A 17500-nucleotide genomic window follows, 5' to 3' on the forward strand; every position below is an offset into this window, starting at 1 on the left:
ACAGAATCCCAGAATTCTTTCAGGAGTTCTTTGGCAGTTTGGCAGTTAGTTCTTACTTCCTGTATTTCCGGCACATCATCTGCGAGGACCTCTACTCTCAGCGTCTTCATGGTTTCTCCGGGAGCGAAGCTGACTTCTCCTGACACGGGCCTGATGTCCCCGACCGCCGCTCTCCCGTTCACCGTGGCTCTCCAGTGGACGGCGACGGTCCCTATGGTCCCCGCGGTGCGCACTATAGGCAGGGACACCTGGATGGAGTTGGCCCCGGGCTCCTCGATGGTGACTGGAGCCGCCTGGAACACTGGGGAACAGAGAACAGTAATAACACCTTAATAACACCTTACTGTAGCATAGTCATCAAGCTTTTATTAGGAAAAGCTGGTTCTGTCCTAGGTGTCACCCTGGACACAGTGGAGGAGGTAGCCAAGAGGAGGATGAGGATCAAACTCCTGACCATCATGGACAATCCGTGTTGCAGTAAGGAGCGCGAAAGGAGATGTTTCTCTGCCTGCCTCAATAAGACTGTAAAAATCCTCCTCTGGCTGGCTCAACCGGGGTGACCCGTCTCTTCAGGCTAAACCTTAACTGCTCCTCCTGAGACATCTACTACCCCCCAGCACTGCGTCCCCTGAGACACCCGCTTTTCCCCTATACTGTGTCCCCTAAGACTTCTACTGCCCCCCTTGTACTGTTTCTCTGTTTCTCCAGTGTCTATATAAAAATTAAAATAAACTTTATTTTTACTTTCTTCGTTTTTTTTCTCCTTCTATCACAGAGACTGCCAATGGCCTCGGGCCTGAGCTAGACTCTTCCTGCTGCAACTGGTGAACTGCTGATTCACTTGCTTAGTCAAAATGTATTGATTGTAAGTCGCTTTGGAATAAGGCGTCTGCTAAATGCCAAAAATGTAAATGTAAATGGGTGATCAGGGAGTCAGGCTGGGGGATGTTCTATCATACTGGGCAGTTGGTGCAATTCAATTGAATGGGAAAGTGTGTCCAAACTGGTATACTGTGTATACTGTGTGTGTCTGTGAGTAGGCACAGTGCTCACCGAAGGCACCGAAGGGGTCGTCAGAGGGCAAGATGGTGATGATAGTGCGGGTGAGAGCCCCCAGTAGAGCGCCCCCGGTGGTCTGGTTGATCAGCTCGATGCGGAAGGTCTCCTCCAGCTCAGGCTCAGAGTCATTGATGATGTAGATGGGGACCGCCTTGCTGGACTCCCCCTCTAGGAGGACCACGTCTGTGGAGGCTACGCTGTAGTCCTCACCTGTACACACACACACACACACACACACACACACACACACACACACACACACACAGTATTACAAGCACACACAGAGAGACACACATACATTGTTACAGACAGACACATACACACACACACACACATTATTACAAGCACACACAGAGAGACACATATACATTATCACAGACAGACACACACACACACACACACACACACACACACACACCACACACACATATTATTACAAACACACATAGAGAGACACACATACATTGTCACAGACAGACACACACACACACACACACAAACACGCGCGCACACACACACACACACACACACACATTATTACAAACACACACAGAGAGACACATATACATTATCACAGACAGACACACACACACACACACTCCATTGAATTGCACTTACTAATTCTTGCAGTTATTGGCACTGCCCTAAACTTGACGGACACATCAGCGAAGATGCCCCCAATGCGTGTGACGTTGATGATGGGTCCGACGTAGGACTCTGCTACGCTGACTGCGTGGGCGGACAGCTGCAGGGTCCCGAAGGCGTCGTCACTGGCCTCCACTATGACCTGGGCCACGATCTCCCTCCTGGAGCCCAGACGAGGGGACTGGAATACTGGGAATGAGAGGAACAATAATAATAACTTTTAATAATAACTTGTCCTGCAAGTTTCCTGCAAACGTTGCAGCTCAAAGTGCTCCAATCATCATATAATTATAGTTTATTTTATTTAGTCACTTAAAAAGATGGGTTTTTAGTTTTGACTTGAACATATTTGCTGAGGTTGCATCCCTAATGTAAACTGGCAGTGCATTCCACAATTTGGGTGCATAAAATGAGAATGCAGCCTCACCAAATCTCTTCTTTTGTACATGTGGTACACAGAGAGAGCAAAACATTAGGATTAAAAATAATAAACATGTTAAACATAGATAAACATCGATTCTGGCCTCTTTTGTTACAAATAAGGGCAAAGACTGTGTGACTGGATATCGATAGAATACCAATATTCATTATTTATTTATTTATTTATTGTTGAAAATGTAAAATGGTATCAGTGGCTTACTTAGTCTCTCCTGCTCTCCTTCGATCAGATGGACGCTGATCAGCTCCACGAACACGGACTCGTCCCTCTCGGGGTCCTCGTCGTCCAGCACTCTGAGGGTTACGTTCGCCTCGCTCTGATTGGCCGAGAAGACCACCGACTCTAGGAGCGGGACGAAGTCCCTCCCCTCGGCGGCCCGGCCCACCCCCGGGGTGCTGTACGGGGCCTGGTCCGCCTCGCTCAGGGTCCCGTAGGTGACGCGCACCCTTCCCATCAGCCCCCTCAGCCTGCGGATGGTCAGCGTGACCTGGGCGTCGGCCTCGGCCAGGCGGACCGGCCTGCTGTCGTCCGGGAACACGAACACGCCGTACGGGTCGTCGCTGGCGAGGACCGTCAGAGTGGCCGCGGTGCGGACGCCCAGACGGCCGTGGGAAACGTTGACCAGGGACACGGCGAAGCTCCTGTCCAGCTCAGGCACGTCGTCGTGGGCCACCTGGAGCAGGATGTCCCCCCGGGTCTGACCCACGTCGAAGGTGACGTTCCCAGAAGTGGCGACGAGGTCCCCCTCCGAGCTTGACTCAGCCTCCCAGTAGACAGTCACGTTGGAGAGGGCACCGAAGGACCGGACCACCTGGGAGGGGATAGAGGGGGGTTCAGGGAGGGAGGGAGGGAGGGTTAGGGTTAGGGAGAGAGAGAGAGAGAGAGAGAGAGAGAGAGAGAGAGAGAGAGAGAGAGAGAGAGATACATTAAAAGAGAAAGAGAGATATTGAGAGATTGAGACAGATAGAGAGAAAAAGAGAGAGAGAGTCTGTGTGAGTGTGTGTATGTGTGTGTGTATGTGTGTGTGTTTGTGTGTGAGAGTGTGTATGTGTGTGTATGTGTGACGACGTGTTAGTGTGCGTGCGTGCTTGCGTGCATTTGTGTGTGAGTGTGTGTGAGTGTGTCTTTGTGTGTGTGTGTGTGTGTCTGTGTGTGTGTGTGTGTGTCTGTGTGTGTGTGTGAGTGTGTCTTTGTGTGTGTGTGTGTGTGTGAGTGTGTGTGTGTGTGTGTGTGTGTGTGTCTGTGTGTCTGTGTGTGTGTGTGTGCGTGTGTGTGTGTGTCTCTGACCTGCAGGATGACGTCGCTGCGTTCCTCCTCGGGCTCCGTGCCGCTGACGGCCAGCGAGGCCTCGCTGAACAGGAACACTCCGTGCGCATCATCAGACGCTGCGATCGTCACGGCGATGTGGGAGGCGGCTCCTAAGCTGGCTGTTGAGAGATATCAGTGTTATGCTAGGTAGGTAACTTTACTAGGTAGATAACACTGTAATATACAGAGCTGAGAAATAATGAAAAGATGACAGTTAAAAAATACATAATTCCACTGCCAAGCTGCCATTATTTCGTAGCCAAAATAGAATTCAATAGAACGTTTGATTGATTGATTGAAAACTTTATTAGAAGATTTGCAGGAGTAGGTACATGAAAGTACATATTACATACAAGGTCAACTAACAGGATAAAAACCCAAGAAAGCCACTGGCTTATTTCAATTGGGGTCCTTGACGGGTCCTTGACGTTCACTTTGTTTATTTTTCCACATGATCTATTCTGCGACAACATAGAGAATTTGAACTGAATTCAAGTCCAATCAAACTCATCTACTCGGTACTTGGCAGCCCTGCAGTGCATTGTGTTTTAATAAGGAAGTGGGCGAACCCCAACAGAGACACAAAGAGCCCGGGGGTACTCTGGGGTACTCTGGGGGTACTCTGGGGTCCTTTGGGGTCTGTGACATTTCATGTTACCCACTTACCCCTACTGCCCTCCTCTCAGCAGAATGGCTGTTTGCTTTTCCCACATCACTCTCCCTGGCCAAGGCACACTGGCCCCATCGCAATGTCAATACCACTCACCACACACACACACACACTCACACACACTCACACACACACATGCATGCAAGCACACACTCACACAAACACACATAAACCTATACACACACACACACGCACACACACTCGCACACACACACACACGCACACACACTCACACACACACACACACGCACACACGGACACACACACACAGAGCCTTACAAGTGTAGGCTCTGAGACAGCCAACAACAGATTCATACACATGAGGGGGGACAGCTTGGGAGGGAGATACAGACTAAAAGTGAGTTCTCACTGCGATGGTGAGACGTGAAGTGGATAGTGGTGGTGATGAGGTGAGGGACAGGGGGGGTCATTGGAGATGAGGGTGAGGGTGAGGGTGAGGGTGAGGGTGAGGGTGAGGAGGGGAGGGAGACTTACCACGGTGGTGAGCGGGGGGGAGGAAGAAGTCAGTGTCACTTTCTCCACTGCCACTGCCTTCACTATGCAGGAAGTGATCCACTTTAGGAGGATCACACCAGATCACACAGGAAGATCACACCAGAGGAGTGGGGGTCACAGGGGAGCACGCAGGGAGGAGGAACACAGCACACACAACCACACAGGGACACACAAACACACACACACACACACACACACACACACACACACACACACAAACACAAAGACACACAATAGGACACAACACCGGTAGAGGGTCAGCTTAGAATAGGATCTCAGGGAAGGAGAAACAGAAACACACAACTACAGCGTACGTTACGGTTTCCGGTAAACACGGAAATGGTTTCAAAGCTACAGATTCATTACGACATAATGAATGATCTGAGGATCAGCAGTGTCATCCCTCAATGGCATCCAATCATTCAACTGGATATGTGACAGCAGCTGGTGAAACCGGGAACACCAACTCACCAACCAATCAACATGTACATTTTTCAGAATAAAAGTCAGATCGGTCCGTCGGTTGGCGACTTGTTCCAGCACCAGCTGCCGTCACATTATTGGTTGATCGTAGCTGAGGCTGGATGATGGATCAGGGAAAACTAGGATTTTAAATTTTAAAAGTGAGTCAAATCATACAAGACAGAGGAGTGTTGGTCAGGTACTGTAAGCGCGTCTCCCTTCCCCCTCTTACCTCCCCCCTCAGGGTTGTACAGCTCCACCCTGAACACCTTGTCCAGCTCAGGGACCTGGTTGTCTACGATGGTCACACCGATGTGCTTGAACCGCTCCCCTGGGAGGAAGTCCAGCATGCCCTCGGAGTCCTGCAGGCGGAGCAGAACAGAACAGGTACCGAACCAGGGCTTAGCTGGGGTCATGGGTCAAGTTAGGCAATGTCAGTGGGTATTTTAATGTAAGCAGGATATGAAGAAGAGGCCTTTGGTCTCAGTGGGACACCATGTATAAATAAAAGTGTATTATAATAATTATAATAATCATAATAATCATAATAATCATAATAATAATGTATACAGTATGTGAAAGAAGACAGGAAATGACCTCATAGTCCTCCGGGCTGACAGCGGTGAAGGGGGAGGTCCTGTACCCGACCATGACCCTTCCCAGCAGGCCTTGCGCTCTGGCCACCAGCAGACGGATCTCCCCGTCCTCCTCGTTCACGGTGACGTGGGCCGGCGCTGTCGCCGCGTGGATCAACCCCTCGGCCGGCAGGGTGGGCTGGAACTGGAGCAGACCTGATGGGGGAGGGGGGAGGGGGGAGGGGGGAGGAGATGGAGGGGGTGGTGGTGGAGGGGGAGGGGGAATAATAATGATGAGCCTCTTATCTAGACTAATTATACAATAAGCCCAGCCAGAGAGTGGTCTGCAATGGACTTATTTATTTATTTAATTCATTAGCGGGTTTAGTTCACATAGATTGTAAACATTCATCAACATGTTGTATCAGTTTATGAACAATATTAAGTGTATTAACAGTGTGTATATCAGTTTACAGAAACAATGTAAACAATGAGTCGTTAGTTAGCCAGAGAGCTAGTTTGCATGAGTAGTACCATAGGGGTGGTCGCTGGCTTTGACAGAGACAGAGTTGATGGAGTTGTCAGGGTCGATGCTGGCGCCGCTGTTGGGGGTGGAGCCTGGCTTCCCGTCACCTGACTCAGCTGACACCAGCGTGACCTGGAAGGACTCGGCTAACTCCGGGAGGACATCATCCAGCACCAGCAGGTTCAGGACCTGGGAGGCGCACAGGGATGATGTCACACGAGAAGGTGAGTAGTGGACTGTGTAGACAATGTGCAGGTAATACTTGTTTATAATGTGTAGGCAGGTTTTAGTTTCTGCTATGGATTTGAGGATAAGCCATAATCATCAGCGCCTGACACCTGTCGGAGCAACATAAATTAATATCTACCACTAGGTGGGGCTAGATGTCAAGAACACCAATGAGTGGGGGATAACTGCTTTCTGGGATGAAATATATGAACAGAAAACTTTAGGAACAGTGAAAAACGTACCTTCGGACATACACAGCTGTGTTTAAATAGTGCAACGGTCATTTATACAGTCATATCTTTAGCACAGGATTATCAAAAATACTTGTTTCTCAAAATACTTGCATCCCAACATAAAGTTGGCATATGTGTGTGTTTGAGAACATTAGTATCAAGGACCCCAATTGAAATAAGCCAGTGGCTTTCTTGGGTTTTTATCCTTTTAGTTGACCTTGTATGTAATATGTACTTTCATGTACCTACTTCTGCAAATCTTCTAATAAAGTTTTCAATCAATCAATCAATCAGTAAAGGCTTCCTGTTTGTATACAGTAATTACGAAACTATGTGTGTGTATGTGTTGTCCTATGTGTGTGTGTGTGTGTGTGTGTGTGTGTATGTGTGTGTGTGTGTCTGTGTGTGTGTGTGTGTATGTTGTCCTATGTTTGAGTGTGTGTGTGTGTGTGTGTGTGTGTGTGTGTGTGTGTGTGTGTGTGTTCTATGTTTGAGTGTGTGTGTGTGTGTGTGTGTGTGTGTGTGTGTGTGTGTGTGTTGTCCAGAATGCTGAGCCACAGGTGACCCAGGGAGAGCTCTCAGCGGGGTTTCAGACCCTGCCGTTTCATGTATTGGATTGACGAGCGTCAGGTCGGGGCGGGTCGGGTCGGGTCGGGTCGGGTCCTCCCCCTCACCTCGGAGCGCTGCCCAGGCAGGAAGAGCACGGCGCCGGTGGCGTTGGCGAAGTCCTGGTGGGCCGGAGCCTCGCTGTCCTCGCCGTCCAGCTGGGTGACGGTGTAGTTGACGTAGACGTGGTCCAGAGCGCCGCGCGTCCTCTCAATCACACAGGAGATGGTGGAGCCCTCCTCGGACGTCTAGGGGGTGGAGGACAGAGAGAGATAAACCACCTGGTTATCCACTAATGATGCCACTACTGGACATCTGCGGAACTGCACCTTGTGCCTTGTATAGTACCCCTCTGCGCCAGGGGAGGCTGGTGGGAGGTAGAAATCAGAGGAGGACGGGATCATTGCAGTGATGTGCCGTCAGGGCCAGCAAGGCCTTCTCTGCTGGCCTAAACATCATCAGAATATACATTTTATTTTAATATATTTTTTCCACAAATATGTATTAATGATTCCCCATAGTCTATTCTCTTCATTTCATAGCTTTCCTCTTGGTTGCGCTGCTTCCAGTCTCCGATTGAGATTTGGAGGGCTGGCCTTTATGTTAGAGCTTTTATCCAATCAAAATGTGTTGCCAGGGGGCTCCAAAATCTGCCCGCCTGCACAATAAACCGTGCCGCGGATACGACCTGTAACTTAACGTTGATCGAGAAAACCTGTGGCGTTCCTAGTGGAAACCTACGTAGATTTCGAGTTGGTGAGCAATAGCAACAACGGCGCCTGCTGTAAGGCTCAATGATGTCAGCACCCAGCACGTCTTTTGATTGGATACGCACTATTGATACGCACTATTGATATTCACTATTGAGATGCGTAACTATGCCGGTAGATGTGGGATTTTTGAACACCTTTGGGGACACGCGAGTGGATTTACAGCTCAACGAACAAGTGTCACCCTTTCGTTGACTGATCGATAATACTGATCGATTGTGTCCTGTTTTTGGGTAAACAATAACTTTCATTTAGGGGACACGATGAAAGCCAGATTTACATTACCACCTGTCCACAAACAAAGTGTTTACTGGGACGTCAGGCAAAATACAAAACGACCTGATTTTTGCTATTGCTGAAGTGATGGGAGAAGAGATCAAAATGGAGATTAAAAAGGCACCCTTTGTCGCTATTATGGTGGACGAGACGACAGACGTGGGTAATGTAGCGATCTTAAATATGTTAGTTTAACACTCTTCATTGTAAATGCGGATTTATTGATTAAAAATGCTTCGTAAATATTAATATAACTCTGTTGTACTTGTCTGACTATGTTAAGGTGATGCAACGCCCGGTTATACTGTGTTTCTGTCTAGTTTCTAGAGCCATGGCGTCATAACGATGGTATTAAGAGGTAGAATAATTCAGGTAGGAATGTGTCGGACATCACTGAAGGCCTAGGTGTAAAATGCACCGCCCGCCACTGGATCATTGTAATGCATGGGATGGAATGAGGAATGGTATGGGTGTTTTTGACACCGTTCCTCATTCCGTTCCCTGCATTACAATGATCCCGTCCTCCGATTTCTACCGTCATCAGCCTCCACTGCTGTATACAGTACATGCATCCCTACCGCGTATGCCAAACATGTCAGTGTCAGTACGTGCATCATTATCACACACGTTTGCCAGAGCGTATCCTCTCATCATCCGCTCCACAATGGACCCTCTCCTATCGATTACCGTGTCTGACGAACAGATGGACAGCCTTCTAATTCCTGCACATACATGATGTGATTTCGAAGGAGAGAGAGAGAGAGAGAGAGAGAGAGACCACCCGATCCCCCTGCAGGCTCACATGCCACCGCATCCCCCTTTGTCCCCCGGATGAACAGACCCCGACCCCCCCCGACCCCGTCGTTCTGATGGAATGTCCGATCTCCTGGTCTACCACCTGTCGTGCTAATGGGACTCCGGTTCTATAGGAATGCCCTGGCCGGCCCTGCCACCTGTTCCCCCCTACCTGAGGACGGGGCATAGGAGACGGCGGAGACGGCGGAGACGCCGCAACGTCCAATCTCCCTAACGGGGCGAGCGCACGCTTCCCCTCCACCCAGGCGTAAAGACGTGATAAAATATGCATGAGGACATGGACGCCACTAACCACTGGCTTCCAATTACTCTGATCGATGTCTTTCTGGGTAACGCGATCCCACGTGTTCTCTTAAGGTGCGTCGGTGTCTAAGGCGGTTACCGTGTCTAACAAAACTGTTGGATTCTGGGTCGCTTTAAGTTTTAACTGCATTGTGTCGGTTCAGTCACATGATCAGCCACTTGGTGTGCTTTGGACTGTTCCGTCGGCCCGGCCTGGTTATTTAGACTATGATAAATCCTCAAATGTCATCACTGTAATATAGTATATACAGTATATCTGCCTTCATGGAAAACATCTGGACCCAAAAGAGTGCTTGTGTGTGACTCATTGAAAAAGTGACTTCAACAGAACGTTGATTCTGTGCAGTGCGCGGTATGATGAAGGGGAGGCCGTTGGAGGTGGAAATCAGAGGACAGGCTCATCTAAAAATGATAACCGAGGACTTTCATAAAACCTTGAAACAAATTTGAGCTTTTCAAAAAATGCCGTTGCTTGTACGCCGCTTCTCCGTCCGAAATCTAGGTGTAATTGCAGTATACAGAGTAGATTGTCCTGCAAAGACACTTAGACTTAGAAAATGTATTAGACCCCTATGCTTTCTTTTATTTATTTTTGGTTTCTTTTTACTATTACTACTCGATCTTTTCAGTTTGTAAAGCGTCTTTGAGTGTCTAGAAAAGTGCTATATAAGTCTAATGTATTATTATTATTATTATTATTATTATTATTATTATTATTGTAATGCGTGTAATGAAATGAGGAATGGTACCACTCCACTGTGGGGGGGTTCCACTGCGGACCTAAGGCTTACATCTGGTATGCAGGCACCGGTGAAGCCGAAGAACCCGTTGGCGTTGTCGCTCTTCATCACGCGGAGCGTGGCGGTGGGGCGGGGGGAGGGCAGGCGCGCCCCCCCGTGGACGGCCACCAGCTGCAGGTAGAAGACCTCCTCCCCCTCCTCCTCCTTGTCGTCCCGCACCTCCACCACGAAGGCCTTCCGCTTCTCCTCCTGCCGGTACTCCAGGTAGCCGGAGATGTTCCGCAGGTCCGTCTTGGCGGGCTGGGTGTGGAGCTCGTGGATGGCGGAGCGGTTCAGTCTGGAGTGGTAGAGACGCACGTCCTGCAGGAGGCCCGTGTAGCGGTGCTCGCCTAGAGGGTCGGACCCGATACGCACCGGAGCCGGACCTGGAACACACGCACGCACACACACACACGGACGCATGCACACACACACACACACACACACACACACACACACACAAGCACACACGGACGCATGCACACACACACACACACACACACACACATGCGCATACACGCACACATGCACGCACACACACATGCAGGCACGCACACACACACACACACACAGGGAGACCCGTTTAGAAAACACATACTGCAGAGGATCTACATTGAAAACATTAAAAACACTTGTCCTTATTGTATACGGTAAAGCCAATAATCACATGCAACAGATCCATTCTAGAATGATTTAAAGTAATAAGCTGACTTTAATAAATGTGTATCTTTAACAGTATAGAATGAATGGGGTTCAGATATCATATACAATATAGATATTAACGAAACCGAACACACAGCAGGTACACGGCATCATCGTCTCTGTAATCCGTGAAAGCATACATCCAGTTCAGAGGTCGTTCACTATGACAACAACCAGTGGCAGGAACCAGTCCCAACCCCACACACGGCAACCACAGAGAACTTCAATAGGAAGGGAAAACCCGGGCAAATTGAATGAATTACGCCACAGAGACCTGGAACAAAGCCCTGAGACAAAGCAAAGGAACCCGGCAGGAGGTGACGCGGGAGACAATGCCGGACATGTTAGATGTTTACATGTATACCCCCGTGATTGAAGTTCGCCAAAGAAGAGGGGAAGAGGGGAGGATTATTCCTACAGAACCCACATTGTCTTCAATTATTGGGGGTGGGGGGGGCGGGGGGGGACGACGACGACAAGAGAAAACAGCCAGCTGCTTTCTTGTTCTATAGTTAACAATGTCCAGCAGCAGTACAGTGGCTCGGCTGAGCGCTCGGTCAAGCGGAGCCCCCTGTCGTAAGTCGTAACAATGGGAGAAGGGGGGGAGGCAGGGAGGAATGTATGGAGGGGGGGGGGGTTTAATTAGAGGAACCCTCCAGATGTGGGAGAGACGAGAGTGAGGAGAGGAAGGAGATTCCACGACCTCCTCCTCCCCCCTCCCCGACCCCCCCCACCCCACCCCAGCCCAGACCAGACCACCACTGACGTCAGATTTGATAAAGACATACTCAAAATCTCTCGACGACAGACCTACAGCACTGTGCGCACTGCGTTCTGTCAAACAGACAGCTTGCTCAACAGGGACTGAGCGAGCAGTCGTAAGTGGGTGGGGCTGTTGGCATTCAAAATGAAATGACTGACAGTAATGTTGTAGCATCAATGGGATATCCTAAGCGAACACACCCTTTTTTAAATGAAAAAACGTAAAATAAGCTCTTTTTATTTTTTTTAAGACTGTCTGACATCTCCATTGTTAACTTAACCATAAACAACTCGAGGACGAAAAATAAAAAAACAACAGGGGGAGGGGGGGGGGGGGGGTGGCGCTTTCTCTGGCTCAATAGAATTTCGCCCTCCATTTTTTAGGTGACGATCCGATTACATTGCAGTCTTTTATTTGAGTCTCCACTTCAGAATGCCAATATAAGGATAACAGGCGTTGTGTGGAGAGATGCATCGTCTGTGGAAAGAGCCTAATAAAGACATCTGAGCAGACGTTTATGGGACAACCAGGGCCCTGTCCGTCTGTGAAGAGTTGGTTCTGCTGAGACCGCTCCAGAAGGGATGGACTACAACAGGGAATTGACTGTAGTCCTGTCAGAGCAGGTTGTAAAAAAGAATACAATTTAGGGGCTTCGGTTAAAGATGTTAGTTTTGGCGTCGTCAAAATGATGATGTCTGTTACAATATTGAGAAGATTGGCGGCAATGGAGGCAGACGAGGAGGAAGCATTGAACCAAAGGAGCTGGCTCTGGATTTCACCGCTTCAAATACTAGAATAGCCTTCGCTATCCGTCCTATGTAAACACACTCGTGAAAAACAAGTCATGAGTTATGATTCTTCTCTTATAGAAAAGACAATGACTCACCGTCGGTGATGGCCTCTCCTTTGAGACTCTTAATCCCCCCGGGCATGGGACTCCCGTCCAGGTAGAACTCGATAACCCCGTCGTCCACGCTGACGAGGACCTGGAGCCACACGTTGTCCTCGACGAACCTCTCGGCCGAGGCGCGCGCCACCTGCGTCACGTTGGCCCCCAGGGCGGTGTAGTACAGCATCACGCTGACGTGGGACTCGTTGGTGTGCACCTTCACCCCGTAGTACAGCTTCCCGTTGCGGTTCCCTTTCGACACGATGAACCCGTTGGTGTCCGGCCTGGGCACCAGCCAGGCGGAGATGGTGAAGTTCCCCAGGCGGTCGGGCCCGTCCTCCGGGCCGATGGTGCCGTAGGTTCCCGGGAGGCCTGAGAAAAACCAGGCGTCGGTGCCCGAGTGGTGACGTCTAGAGTGGGGCCGGAGCTCCACCTCGCGAGGGAAAGAGGCGGTGAGGAGAAGGTCGTCCATCGGAGGGAGGCCCAGAGGGAAACGCCCGGAGACGATCTCCCAGGCGACGCGCACGTCCCCAAAGGTGCCCTGCTGCCGGAGGATGGTGAAGGAAGTGACGTCAGACATGTCGTCCTGGGACAGGACGTCCTCGGCCACTTCCTGGTCCAGGTTGTCGTCGGCGATGGCGAACACGCCGAAGGGGTCGTCGTTGAAGGGGATCAGGACGGAGGCGTTGAGTGACGTCTCAGCCAATTGGCCCCCATCTCCTGGGTAACCACCTATAAGATGTCACCAGATAGGAAAAGGTTCAACACTCTATATATAGAAGAAGAAGAAGAAGAAGACGAAGAAGAAGAAGAAGAGGAAGAAGAAGAAGAAGAGGAAGAAGGAATCCACCAAAGGAAAGCCATGGCTGCCCCCCATTCAGCTACCTGAGACGTTGATGAGCCTGAGGACATAGACCTCTATGAACTCTGGAAGTTTGTCAGAGATCGCCTCCAGGACGATGGGCTTGGTGTCCTCTCCCGTGGTGAAGGTGATGGAGCCGGAGGTGTTGGAGAACTCCTGGCCAGGCTCCAGGGCCGTGGCGTTGGCATACAGCTGCCAGAACACAGTCACATTACCAAAGTGTCCCCTGGCTCTGAGGACACTAGGAGAGAGAGAGAGAGAGAGAGAGAGAGAGAGAGAGAGAGAGAGAGAGAGAGAGAGAGAGAGAGAGAATGTGGTCAAAAACAGACTGTGGAAGAGAGCTAACAGTATTCCAATAGTAGATAAAATCTTTGTTTTTGAGGTTGAGGTTGTTGATAATATTCGTACCAGAATAATAAATCCATCAACTGGTTGGGACATATTATCTATATCAGATGCTGAAAAAGACTAGGTGTAAATTGTTCATAATACAGAGTTCACTGGAGGTCCTTACTAGAAGTTGTTGGTCTTCCCCTCCTCCACAGGCTTCTCCGTGGACTCCAGAGAGAATATTCCGTTGGCGTCATCATTGGCCTCAATCACCACTGTCGCTGTGTCTGCCCCATACACCACAGCATCACCTGGCCCACACACATTGATCACATTAGGCTCACACAGGCGTGTGTGTGTGTGTGTGTGTGTGTGTGTGTGTGTGTGTGTGTGTGTGTGTGTACGCTAGGCTATCATAATTCATCTGTCTATGTCATCTGTTTCTAAAAACTGTCACTGTAGCCGCAACACCCAAACAATACACCAAAGCAGTCTCCGTTCATCAACAGCCTATTATTTTGTATCATGACGTCAATAAACAAATATAGTAGGCCTGTTAAAAACAATAGTCTCACATCTCCGTTTATAACGATGGAAGAGAGAAAACAATCGACGGAACGAAAAAAGCCTGTCCTTCAAGTCAGTCAAATGAGCGTGACTAATCTGATGTCTGATGCTCTTGTTTAAACGGAACATCTTGATTGGCTTAACAAAATCAGATGTTTAAAAGGGGAAAAAACATGAAAATGACTTCTTCGAAAATAAATCTCTTTTAAGTCCGCCCTCGCCATGTGCACATGTTTTTATGCAGGATAAACAGACAGAGACGAGGTTGTTTTAAAATGCCCACATTGTTATTGTCATGCTAAATATCATCACAAAGAAGGAGAGACTGTTCTAATTAGCATAGCCCACCATAGCCATGGCAACCGAGTGGAGGAGGTCAGGGTTCCATATGCGGATGGGGCGTCATGAAAATAAGAGCCCTCTCAAAAACTACAGCTGGATCGAAACATCCACACTAGCTAGCATACCATTTAGGACACGTGGTGGATGCTTTGCTTCATTTCGAGTGTTACACTCAAGTTACAGAGGTGTACTAGTAGTACGTATATTTGGGGGGAAATATAACCTTATACATGTTAGAAACAGAAAATATCTCTTATTCTAGAAGAGTGACCCATCGTCAAACACACGAGAGAGCGAGTGGTAGTGGTAGTAGTGGTGAAGTGGTGGAGGGGTCGATGGGTGGAAGGAGGATGGAGGGGTGGAGAGATGGAGGGGTGGAGTGGCGGAAGGATGGAAGTGGTGGAGGGGTGGAGCAGGCCTGTGTCTTTGTGTTTCAGAGAGAGTCTGAGTTCAGTAATTAAGTTGCTCTGCAGGCCCACTACTCTTTCATCCCCGCCTGTGCTACACAATAGCAGGATTAGAGGGGCCTTTCAGGGTCAGCGGAGTCAATACTAATCAACCTAGCCACTCTGCAACGTACAGACACAACCGCTCAGGGGAGGAAGTGGAGGGATAAACCCTATACACGGAGGAGGAGGAGGAGGAAGTAGATTGATCATGTACTCAATGGGGTAGCTACACACCTTTACTGTGTTTCCCCATTTTCTCTATTTATCTGAGATATTCCCTGATCGATAGATACGGAAATGGCAGTTGGTCAATAATATATGCGTGTACATGAATTTTCGGCTTTGAGTAGCCTAATGATCATTTGAATTGGATTGTTTTGTGTTGCAGGGAATATGGTCAAACATGAGATATATCTATAATGTCATCCAATACAACCCTCTCCCCTCCCCTTCCCATGTGTCCCCAGCACTACCTTAATTAGGCCCCTATACTTTATTTAATTTAATTTTTGTTTCTTTTTATTATTACTACTCGACCTTTTCAGTTAGTAAAGCGTCTTTGAGTGTCTAGAAAAGCTATATAAGTCTAATGTATTATTATTATTATTATTATTATTATTATTATTATTATTATTATGATATCATACACACCTGTAGTGTTGTAGAGAACAATGTAAAAGGGTTCGTCTGTCTCAGGTATGTCGTCGTCGTCCACGGCAACCGAGATGTCCTTCACCCACTCGCCCACGTCAAACACCAGCAGCGTGTCGTTGCTCAGGGGGACGAAGTCACCCGGGGACGCGTCGCCGTATTCAAACCGGTACATCACCGTGGCAACGAAGTCAGCAGGCCCAGCCCTCAGGACGGTGAAGTTGGCCACGCCGCCCTCTCGAAGCCTGACGACCACGGGCTCTGAGGGACGCAGAGACACAACATCAACAACCTGACATAACCACTATGTCACCTGACATAACCTCACTAGGTCTAGGTCATCAGTCGCTCAACATTCGGTATCTGAAGCTTAGAATCGGAAGATGCTCTTACCTGCAAAGTAAATGGGGTCGTCGTTTTTGTTGATCTGTAAGCTGGCGTTGAGAACGCTCCCTAGTCTCGCTCCTCCAGTGGCATTCAGCAGTGTGACGGTGAAGTTCTCCATGTCCTCTGGGATCTTATGGAGAAAACAAGACAACGACAGTCAAACACACCGTGTGGAAAACATTGTCAGATCTAAACCAAATATTTAAATATGTCACAGATATTATAGGAGCCGTAATATTGGTTATAGACACTAGACAGTATATCTGGGATCATCTGGGGAAGACAATGAGAGTCAAACATAGTATTGTGTAAACAATATGGCAGATGCTACAGTTTGAAACGAATCAACTCTGTACTTAGTGTGTGTTAGATAGCTTTACCCCATCAGGTACAGAGAAGAGGGTGAGGTTTTTCAGGTACTCCCCCTCAGCGAACTCAACGAAGCCCTGTACGGGGCTGACGTCTCCAGACAGGTCAGGCTCTAGGACCCAGGACACGGACACCTCCCCGAACCGACCCCTGTTCCTCACCACTGGGTAGGCCGCTACACAAGCACGGGATCCACATAGCACACTTTAACTATACAGTTACACTGTACATTCATTACAATACAATACACTCAAACCTTCCATTTCTCAACCTCAGGAAAAAAAAGAAAAAAACATTAACGTTAACATTTCATAAGTTTTTTATTTGTACATACTTTTATATATATATATATATATATATTTATATATATTATATAGAAATAACTGTATGACATTTTTAAAACATTACGTTGAGATTTTGTTTTTATTGTGAATACATACTGCATATTCACAATACATAGGCTACTAGGTTATAAGTTCCGTTTATACTTGTTTTCTTTTGTTATGGTGATGAACATTGTCTTGTCATTCTCTTATGGTACCTGAGTGAGTCTCGTGTCCCCTGCTCTCGTTAATGGCCTCGGCCAGGCCTAGACGGACGAACTCTATGACCCCGTAGGGGTCGTCGTTCTGACGCACAGTGATGTTGACCTGTCGGCGGTTGCCAAGGCGACTGGGTGGAGTGCTGTGGCTGCTGAGTACCACTGAGAACGTCTCATCCAGCTACACACACAGGCACACAGGCACACACACAGGCACACACACGCACACACACACGCACACACATGCACACACACACACACACACACACACACACACACCCTTTAGTTCTCTTTACAGAGCAAGCAGAGAGGTCTGTTCACCATACAAAGTGATAAGCTCCTCAGGGGCATGCAAAATATTTAAAGTTTTCAAAATGAGCAAACTGATTTAGAATTTCCAACGCAGTCTAAAATGGGCCTTTTGTACTTACATTACT

At 48.6% G+C, this 17500-nt stretch overlaps 1 protein-coding gene across 1 annotated transcript in view; it reads right to left on the reverse strand.

Moving 5' to 3' along the window:
- The window catches only part of adgrv1 (adhesion G protein-coupled receptor V1), a gene marked incomplete at its 5' end in the record, with an annotated part of 166128 nt that overhangs the window by 128569 nt on the left and 20059 nt on the right, over nucleotides 1-17500 (reverse strand). Inside the window, 18 exons of the mRNA XM_080532226.1 lie at nucleotides 57-301; nucleotides 1054-1269; nucleotides 1678-1893; nucleotides 2345-2954; nucleotides 3431-3570; nucleotides 4617-4697; nucleotides 5332-5461; nucleotides 5697-5890; nucleotides 6209-6389; nucleotides 7336-7515; nucleotides 10224-10597; nucleotides 12563-13297; nucleotides 13451-13668; nucleotides 13942-14068; nucleotides 15767-16027; nucleotides 16160-16283; nucleotides 16534-16697; nucleotides 17064-17244. Coding sequence (XP_080388352.1) covers nucleotides 57-301; nucleotides 1054-1269; nucleotides 1678-1893; nucleotides 2345-2954; nucleotides 3431-3570; nucleotides 4617-4697; nucleotides 5332-5461; nucleotides 5697-5890; nucleotides 6209-6389; nucleotides 7336-7515; nucleotides 10224-10597; nucleotides 12563-13297; nucleotides 13451-13668; nucleotides 13942-14068; nucleotides 15767-16027; nucleotides 16160-16283; nucleotides 16534-16697; nucleotides 17064-17244 — 4377 coding nt within the window. The remainder of the gene's footprint in view (nucleotides 1-56; nucleotides 302-1053; nucleotides 1270-1677; nucleotides 1894-2344; nucleotides 2955-3430; nucleotides 3571-4616; nucleotides 4698-5331; nucleotides 5462-5696; nucleotides 5891-6208; nucleotides 6390-7335; nucleotides 7516-10223; nucleotides 10598-12562; nucleotides 13298-13450; nucleotides 13669-13941; nucleotides 14069-15766; nucleotides 16028-16159; nucleotides 16284-16533; nucleotides 16698-17063; nucleotides 17245-17500) is intronic.

The sequence above is a fragment of the Nansenia antarctica genome (assembly GCF_963989245.1).
Source record: "Nansenia antarctica genome assembly, chromosome: 5".
In the NCBI taxonomy this organism is placed as follows: domain Eukaryota; kingdom Metazoa; phylum Chordata; class Actinopteri; order Argentiniformes; family Microstomatidae; genus Nansenia; species Nansenia antarctica.